The 9,223-nt window shown below is 46.8% G+C and overlaps 1 protein-coding gene and 1 pseudogene across 1 annotated transcript; one reads left to right on the forward strand and one right to left on the reverse strand.

Moving 5' to 3' along the window:
* The first annotated feature begins 3,227 nt into the window (after window positions 1-3,227).
* On the forward strand, window positions 3,228-5,712 carry LOC125943990 (uncharacterized). Its single transcript, XM_049663640.1, has 3 exons — window positions 3,228-4,218; window positions 4,753-4,845; window positions 5,490-5,712. The coding sequence occupies exons 1-3, from the start codon at window positions 4,061-4,063 to the stop codon at window positions 5,710-5,712; spliced, it is 474 nt and encodes a 157-aa protein (XP_049519597.1). The 5' UTR covers window positions 3,228-4,060.
* Window positions 5,713-5,935: 223 nt separating this feature from the next.
* LOC119444017 (uncharacterized) lies at window positions 5,936-7,246 on the reverse strand (annotated as a pseudogene).
* Window positions 7,247-9,223: the final 1,977 nt, after the last annotated feature.

The following is a 9,223-nucleotide window of genomic DNA, read 5'->3' on the forward strand; positions in this document are numbered from 1 at the left end:
TCACGCACATGCGCTCAGTGTCAATGTTCAAAGATACAGCGTCACACTGTGGCTCCATTGTCAACCTTCATGCCACCACACGCCCGGTTCGGAGAAGTCCACATTGACATAATTGGCACTTTGCCACCTTCCCAAGATTGTTGCTATATTCCTACCTGTGTCGATCGCTTCACTCGCTGGCCGGAAGCCGTTCCTATGTGAGATGTGTCTGGTGAGACCATCACAAAGGCATTCCTGCAGACAAATTGTGCGCTTCGTAACACCACCATTACAACAGAGCACGGACGCCAATTTCAGTCTTGACTCTTCCCTTTTCAAGGAACTTCTCGCTCTCCTCGGCACACATCATATTTGCACCATCGCATACCATCCAGCAGCTAAAGGCCTAGTTGAGCGAATGCATAGGCAGCTCAAATCTATAGCTGCCTATGGAGAACCATCTCCATGGACCGAAGAGCTACCACTTGCCGTTCTCGGCATGCACAGAACGCTGAAAAGTGACTTGAAGTGCACCAGTTCTGAGTTGCTGTATGGCACCACCCTTCACCTCCCTGGTCTGTTTATAGAAGCAAAAACGAGCACTTGCCCTACCCTCTCCAGTACGTGTCACGCTTGTGGACTATGATGGACAGCCTCTGTCCCACACCGACTCGAGCAAAGCAGACTGCTCTTGATTACGTGTCCAAAGACCTGGATAACTGCACCCACGTTTTCCTGCGCTGCGATGCTGTGAGGAAACCCCTTCAGCCATCGTACGACGGCCCATTCAAAGTACTTCATCGCAACTTGAAATCTTTCACAATTGCAATTCGTGGACAATCGGAAGCATAGAGTTTCTCACTATATTACCTAGAGGGAAAACTGGCGCTGCTGCGCTGTGGGATCCGTGGGAATGCCGGTATATTGTGACTTCGGATTGCCATCGTTCTCTGAGAGTCAAGAAAGCCTTGAAGATGCGCCTTGCTAGCAGCGTTCTGTCTGTCACAATGATTCATTTCCTGCTAAAACAGCATGTAAAAAACTGCTTCAGCTTTATTATTACACAAAACGATGTTTTGTTTAATTTTGAGGACTTACTATTGGATCCACAATTATATGAAACGTAAAAAGTATCAGCTGGCTGCTAAAGTTGGAGGGCAGATGACAACATCATCGCTTGCTTTGAAAAAACTTGTCTGTTCTTGCTTTTCTTTGCTTGATCCTGCATTGTAGGTGAGTAAAATTTATTGAGAGATGTAATATGAGTGAATGAAAGCCATTTATGTAGTTTTATTTTAAGACCGCAGTATTTGTGAAGCCATATCCACGTTTTAGACGAAGCCTCGTTCAGCACCAGCCAACACAAGCCTCGCAGACACATATCTTGTCATTCCCATGAGGGCATGGCGCCCTTTAAGAAACTCGCATAGACGGTGGCACCAGATTACCCTCTAGGTGTTATAGTGAGAAACTCTATGATCGGAAGTCATCTCCGTGGACTGACTGAAACCTGCACACGCAGAGCAACAGCTCAATGACACCACCACTGAGCCATACTCAAGGCTCACACATCCATGCACCACGCGTTCAGGAAGAACAGTGCATCAGACTGTGCAATTTGGGACATGACTGACTGTTTGCGTATACTTGTGCTACCGACACACTTGCCTAAAATATTCGTCTATTCATTTTATGAGGAAGGAGAGTAGTGTGGGAGCACACAGTTTATGTTAAGCAAGTTTTGGTTTCGCTTTCAATGTCTGGCAACCATGAGTGACAAAATAATAATTGAATCATGTTACGTGCGGACATGAAGAGCAGACCAGAATCTTCTGAGGGGAACAGATGCACTTGTGGGGCTTCCGCCACGCAGTCATGTATACCTATTATAATAAACAGTTAAACAGTTCAACGTGACTATATAACCATCCTCCACAGGCTCAATGGAACCACCCAGCAGATGGAATCGCAGTTTTCTGGTTCTGTACTTACAAAGGAACAAAGCACAAGATGGGAAACCAAAGAATGAGGAAGGAGGGCTGCGCTTCCGTATTAAAATGAAAGTGAAAGCAGCAAAATGATATTTGAAGTGGGGGGTATAACGGTGACGAAAGGTGATGCAGAACCATTTCCAGATTGGAAATGAGTGTTTTTATACAATATATATAATTTCTTTTCCAACATGGCCATCATCGGGTGATACGGCTTATTTGCAACTTCTGCGATAAAGCTACATTTTTGTATTCACAGTGAAAGTGCTGTTTGCCTAATTTAAACTACCACGTGATCAGACTGTCTTGCTGTTTTTATACAACTGTGATTGCAAGAATACACAAAAATTCACGCGCCATTCCATTGCTGTGAAGGTGGAATACCAGCAAAGCAGTTTAGCACACGTGTCATATGTAAGAGGCCGCCTGCGGCGCGAAAAAGAAGAGCACGTGAAGCACGGTGTTTGAAACGGCACGAGCTCTTGAGGCACGTGAGCCGAGGCGTAATCGGGGGATGAACGGCGCTGTCCGTGGATTATTGACGTGGCTCCGGGCCAGGAAGGTCGCATCGCCAGCTACGCTCTGGCGACGGGAGACTTGGGGGTCTGGCTGAGTCCGTGACGTTGGCCGTCCAAGGTGTGGCCGTCGACCTCGGCAAGTTCGAGCGAGGCTCCCGGACTGGCTGCAGCCTCTCACGGCAGGACCGGGCACCCCAGAGAGGATCCCTCTTCCGCGGCAGACCAGCACGTTCGATTCTCCTCGGGACGACACGTCGACACTCATGAAGAAGTTGCGACGCATCCCGACGCTAGGCCTATCCAGGTGGCCCTAAGCAATGCCGAGCGCCATCACTGAAGAATTACTGACGAGCTCATCACCGATGAAGTACCGACGAGCTCATCACCGATAAAAGAGACGACGCGACGACGGCAAGGCGACTACATCATCAACGAGAGCACCAACTGTTTGGGAAAGGAGCCGACAAGTCAGAACACACGTGCAACGACGGGTGCAGCAAGGTGACTGTTTGTAGCGTTTCAGGCGTGCGTCTCAGCGATAGGACAGGGTTGCCTGACTTTGGAGGATTAGACGCCACAGACAAGCGTAGGCTTAAATCGGAACATGCTTAGTATATTAAGCTTTAGTTTGTAGCTTTGTTAGTATTGTTCCCGCAGTGTGTTTTAGTGCGCTTGATTTTTTTTTTAGTTTGAGTCTCGAGTTTGCGTGCGATTAAAAATCTGTTTGCTGTGTCGACATACATATTCCCTCTCCATCTCTTTTACCACCCGCACACCCCCGAGATCGGTGACAAAAACATCACAACACAGGTGTATTCGATTCAGCCAAGGTTCTCTGCACTTTCTGCACCCATCCACGGTGCGCAGCACCTAAACCCTCGATTCTCCGAGGTACAGCGGCGCCCCCTGAACTCTCGTCCTCGATTGCGCGGGGTGCGAGGTTAGGTGTCGCCGCGGTGCAGCCGCACGAACGATCCACGAAGCGCCATCGCAGACGCGTGCAGACGACACTATGGCGATGTTTGTAGATATCGACGGTGTCCGCACACAATTGTTCCTGATCGTAGATGAACTTGGCGTGATAGTCTATGACGGAGACGCCGAGCTGTACACTACAGCAGGTAAATTTGCCATTATGCTCTGTAAACGCAATAGCACGGTTTGTATGAAGTGGCGACATTTATTCCATTGTTCTTGCAGATGGAAAACGGGTGCGTGTACTCTGCACACCTAGCGGTTTTGCCGCCGATTGTTCGGACAAGGAGCTGCAGAACAGCCATACAAATACGGAGCTGCCGAAAGCCGCTACTTCGCGATGCGGAGACGCCACGCCAGCGACCACTGAAGCTGCTGCCGCAGCTGCCGTGCCGTGTGGAGCCATGCCGTCTCCACATCGCGATTCTGAAGAAGCTTTGTGGAGTGGCCGGAGAACTAAGTTTCTCATTGAATGCTATAAAGAGCATTTCGGCCGCATCGGGAAAAAGGGGGGACTAAGGTGAGGCTTAGCATTCTATTTGTTTGTATTTGCGTTACATTTTGTATTGTTCTGCGCGCAGGAACAAAAAGCAGCTGATGCTGTTTATAACAGATGCATTGAACGAAGAATTCGGATGCACCATAACGGTGATTCAAGTCACCAACAAGTGGAAATCGCTGGAGAGGGCGTATAAAAAAGTTCGGATTAATAATAACAAGTCTGGAAGCGGAGCTGCCGAGTGCAGTTTTGAGGGGTGAGTTTGCAGTGCTGCTTTTATTTTATTCATGATCTCGTATGCTAGTGCATAGTTCAGCTAACACCTGACATCTGTGTTGCACATGATTCACGTCCATTGAAAGAACGCTTTACTCACAGCGGTGTACATTAAATTAGTAACAAAACTGGCTGTTTCCAGCCGAGTCCCTGAAATACTTTATACTAAAGCATTAAAAAATGTCTGAGCATGCAATGCTAACGAGTGTGAGCTTCAGAGAAGAGCTTATTCTAGTAGTGTATCGTTCAATTTACAGGAAATTGTACCACGGTTGTACGCAGTTATGCTTTCTCCAAGCCATGCGTGCAATTCGGCTAAGTGATTTGTTCGACACCAATGTTTTTCACTACTGGCCACTGTTTGCACTGGCATATGCATAAGGGCATAAAAAGCAATTAAAAAGTAGAAACTTGCTTTCTCTGTTGTTGTTACAATATGCCAAGTATTGCTTGTACAAATTCACGTTTTACTGGTGTACTAAATTTCTGGTGCCACTTGCATTTAACTTTTTAGAGACCTGCAGGACTTTATGGAAAAACAGCACCACATAAGTCCAGTAGTGACATATGCACAGGGGTGCAAAATTGTGCCAGACAGCAGGGAGAGGTGAGCATGGTTATATAAAAGTGGCAACTTTTGTGTTGCATCCTGTGTGTCACCTGATGTCACTAGTAATAAACATTTCCTATTTAAAATAAAATGGATGTGGTCAACACTAGTGCCATGCGTGCAGTGTATGTGATGACATAGCCCACTTAATCTGTGCTTACAGGCTATTTATTTCAGAAAGCAGAGCCTCAATGCCCGCACTGAACATACAGCGACTACCATCTCTTCAGCTATTGCATTCTTGGCCCATGCACTAACACTGCCCAAGTGTCTTGTGCCAATGAATGCACAAAGCACTGGGGCGGTATTCTGTAAGAGTCTATCTAGTGGACTGTCCATTTCGGCTGTCGCTGATTGGCTGCTGCTTGATGTGCAGGAAGGTGCCAGCCAGTCTCCTTCCTGCACGTCAAACAGCAGCCAATCAGCGACAGCCAAAATAGACAGTTCACTAGGTAGACTCTTACAGAATACCGCCCCTGTGGTCTCATTGACATACTTTAGTCTGTTGATTGTTGTGGTATCTGTCATGTGCTGTGCACAATTCATTTTTTACCATACCAATCTGGAGCAATAGGCATGCCGCAAGGCAAGCCTGTCTCTCTAAAGTGTAGTTCTGCTAACGAACAATACATTTGCTGCAGGGAGCTGCAGGATACAACGCAGGCCCCAGAAGCGGCGCTTAGCCCAACCACAAGTGTGGAAAACACACAGGTGGAGCCACGTGGAGCCAAGCTGAAGAAGGACCCGCCCTTGGTGCAGCTGCTGCAAAAGCTGGACCAAATAGAAACAAATAGGGCAGCGCAACATGAACAGAAGATGGCCCTTCTGGAGCGCTTCGTGAGCGCATATGAAGCAAGAAAATAAACACCTTGTTGTCATCAAATCTTTCCTGGCATTTATACAACTCAGACACAAACAGAAGGTGCAAGGCTTGGAACAGTGCAAAACATCCAAAACAAAATTATAGTGGGCAGAATATGGCAGAAAGCAAAGTTCCGTTGAGAAAAGTGTACTCTCAGCACTGTGTCTCAGCAATATTCTGGCGTCTAAGCTCGCACATCTGCTTAATAGCTGCAGTGCTTGTGATGGCTCCGTCATTTTCATATTCGATGTTGTCCTCCCTGGGGGGGGTCTTCGCAGTCACCTAGCATGTCAATGCTACTGCTACACAAGTTATGTAGTACGCATGCTCCAAGTACAATGAGACAACACTGGTCGATTGAGTCTGCGTCTACAAGATATAGCCTTCTGAAACGCTGTTTCAGAATGCCAAATGCATGCTCAATTGCCACACGTTGTTGGCTGTGTATCTTGTTGAAATTCCGCTTATAGCGCTCAAACGTTGCCCTATTATCTTTATACGGAGGCATCAGCCATGGGAGAAGCGGATACGCCGCGTCCCCCAGCAAGTAGTCATTAGCACACTTAGTCTCTGCTACACCATAGATGGGGCTTTCTTTCAGCACGCGCGCGTCGTGTGCGCAGCCGGGATAGCCAACAAAAACGTCGATGAAACGGCTGCTTGAGTCGCAGATCCCTTGCAGAACGATCGAAGGAAATTTTTTCCTGTAGTAGTATGATGCTGGGGACTCCTTCTGGTGAGGGATTTCAATGTGGCAGCCGTCAACACACCCTATGGTGTTTCTCGGTCATTTGCCGTTGCTTCTAGCAAGAAAGCGTGCTTTGATATTCGCCCGCTCTTGATCACTAGGCCAAGCAATCACTTCTTCGCTGATATTGAATAAGAAGTCCAGAGCCCTTTTGAGGCACAGAGACACTGATGACTCAGACACATCAAAGGTATCAGCAATTCTATACATACTGTTCTGAGTACCCAAATAACTCAAAGCAATCAGGCACGTTTTCTCCGCGGGTATTTGTGGGCGACCTCCCCGAGGCGTTGGGAAAAAGGCAGACGACTTGAAATGCTCCGCAAGGGTTTTAAATGTGTCTCTGGAGAGCCGGAAAAGGCGCTTGAACTCGTAATTAAAATACCTGGCCACAACTTCCTCATAATATCTTGGAATACGATTGCGATCGCTACGGACAAGTTCAGCACCGACTTGGCACAACACTGCGTCGAGTTCCTCGTCTTCGCTCTCAGATTCTATAAGTTCCATAACAACGTGTAGGTCATCCATTTCGTTGTCCGTGTCAGCAGGTTTGTGGACCGCACAGGATAAATAAAACGGCTCCTCTAGACATGCATGCTGTCGTTGCTGTCGTCGCGCTAGTGCTTACCCACGCCGCTTTTGTAGATCAGCAGCAGACGACAGGCTTGCACCTACACACTCGATTGACATGTTAGCGGTGGCGCTGCTGATAGGTTGCATCTTACAACCTCACTCAAGGTGCCGAGAACTTCTGCACCGCGTGTCGGCCCCGCCTGCACCTTTTCGTTTCCGGTTCCGTGCACCTTTTCTGAATCGAACAAACCTCACGACATAGAGGTGACACAGAATTTAGATCAAAGGTATGAGCAAATTTTATTTCTCTTGAGCGGCAACAATGGTCATCAAGAAGAATGGCACACACACTTTTATTTTCATTGGCTGTCTTGATCGGTTGCATACATTTGCGTGGACAGCGCCTCCTCTATTTTTGCAATGCCAGTGCAATCGCTCGCTCCCCAATGGGAGCCGATGGTCCGCCTTAGTTCAGTGAGTTGCCGCGATGTGACGCAACCCAGAGGGTAGGACTGCTTGCGTCATGCGTCCGTATGAGTGCGTGCTGCTGCCGCTCACGCGTCTGTCAGGATTACTTCCTCCGACTTCCATCATGAGCACGGTGGAAGAATATTTAGGTGTTGACACTGCGCGCGAGCGAGCGTCCAGATTATGTTCGGCCGCGCGCGGGCGCACCGAGTAGCTCTGTGGCGAGCAGATAGATGGCGCCACGGCCAGCGGTCCCAGCTTAGCGGCGCCGGCGGCTTGGCATTCCTCTGCCTCCGCTAAATTTTCGTTCATAGTGGCGCCAGTAAAACTCAAAGCGCGAAGGAAATTCGTTATTTCAGATTAAGGTGAGAAGTGTACCAGGCTGAATGCTTTGCTAACATGAATGTATATTGTGCAGGGCGTGAATGACGTGAACACGAATCGATCGGGCAGCACTCAACGCCCACTCACATTCCGCTCGCGCGCACATTTTGTTGCGGCCGATCTAGTCATGCATACAAGCATAAAAAAATTAAAGCGTAAGCCCGCGTGCTACCCCTCGATCAGAAGAAAATAGTGACTGCACCGGAAAATTCAAACTCAGAAAACCGTTCAAGCATCGTCACGCGAATTCAGTGTGGGCGCAATATAATTTAAGAAATGAAATGGGGCAAGCTTGCGATATACAATGCACTAGAGCGAAGTGGGTGTTCATGGCTAGAACCTATGATGGGAAAGCACATAGCTATGTAAAGAAATCTTTCAAACGATAATTTATCAGGTGAGACGAAGGCAGGCGTTTTATCTTTGATTACAATATCACTAATACAGTTTACTTGTGAAAATCTTTTTTATTTCAATTCCACTTAACATACATAGACTGCGTATGTTATTCATTTGGCTTTCGTCGTTTGGGGAGCGAGTGACTCTTGCAGGATCTAAGAGGCGACTTTGTTTTTTCTTAAATTGCATATGAGAATGTGCTAATGTAAGCGTATTTGACAATGCATGCTACAGCCTGTCCACAAATAGACTTATACCCAGCACACAATAATCTCGTAGACTTTTTATTTTTTATTTTGCAAAGACAGAATAATAAAAAAATTGTGCATGAAGCCGCTCGATAATTTTAATAGAGGATAGCCTTCCGAGAAGCTTACGCTCTCATACATTACCCCAATGCAAAAATGTTGAATAAAAACATGCAAGCGTGTAATATACACCGCACACGCATTGTAAAAAACATTCAGTATCCAGGATGGCACAAATTTGAAAATCAGGCACACATCTGCACAGAAAACAGTATTATACAGGGTGCACAAAGATTTAAAAACATGTAAATGTCACGTAGCTGAACAGAACCAAGGTAATGTTTTCCGTCCATTGGAGATACTGAGATTATTTTTTACATTCGGCCTAATTACATGATCATTCTTAATTATTTTATCAACTTCTCAAATATTATAATTATATTAAAAGTTTCAATGAGAAAATTGGAGAGCAACATGAAAGACTCCCGATACAGCTTTCTATTATAGAACTCAATAACGCTACGTAGAAGTATTTTTCCGAGCCTGAAAGAAGCCCACGAATACACGCAAAGTGCCTCGAGGCCATTTTGAGTCTATTCGCGGGTTTCTTTCACGCTCGAAAAACACTTTTATGTATCACGTCTTGAGCACCAGAAAGCTGTATTGGGAACTTTCATGTTGCTGTTCAAT

This window comes from Dermacentor silvarum, chromosome 3 (assembly GCF_013339745.2).
Source record: "Dermacentor silvarum isolate Dsil-2018 chromosome 3, BIME_Dsil_1.4, whole genome shotgun sequence".
In the NCBI taxonomy this organism is placed as follows: domain Eukaryota; kingdom Metazoa; phylum Arthropoda; class Arachnida; order Ixodida; family Ixodidae; genus Dermacentor; species Dermacentor silvarum.

Excerpts from the sequence above, each read along its gene's own strand:
- LOC125943990 (XM_049663640.1), top strand. The coding sequence starts at position 4,061 with ATGCTGTTTATAACAGATGCATTGAACGAAGAATTCGGATGCACCATA. Across the intron at positions 4,219-4,752 it reads GCCGAGTGCAGTTTTGAGGG|AGACCTGCAGGACTTTATGG; the intron begins GTGAGTTTGCAG and ends TTAACTTTTTAG. Across the intron at positions 4,846-5,489 it reads GTGCCAGACAGCAGGGAGAG|GGAGCTGCAGGATACAACGC; the intron begins GTGAGCATGGTT and ends CATTTGCTGCAG.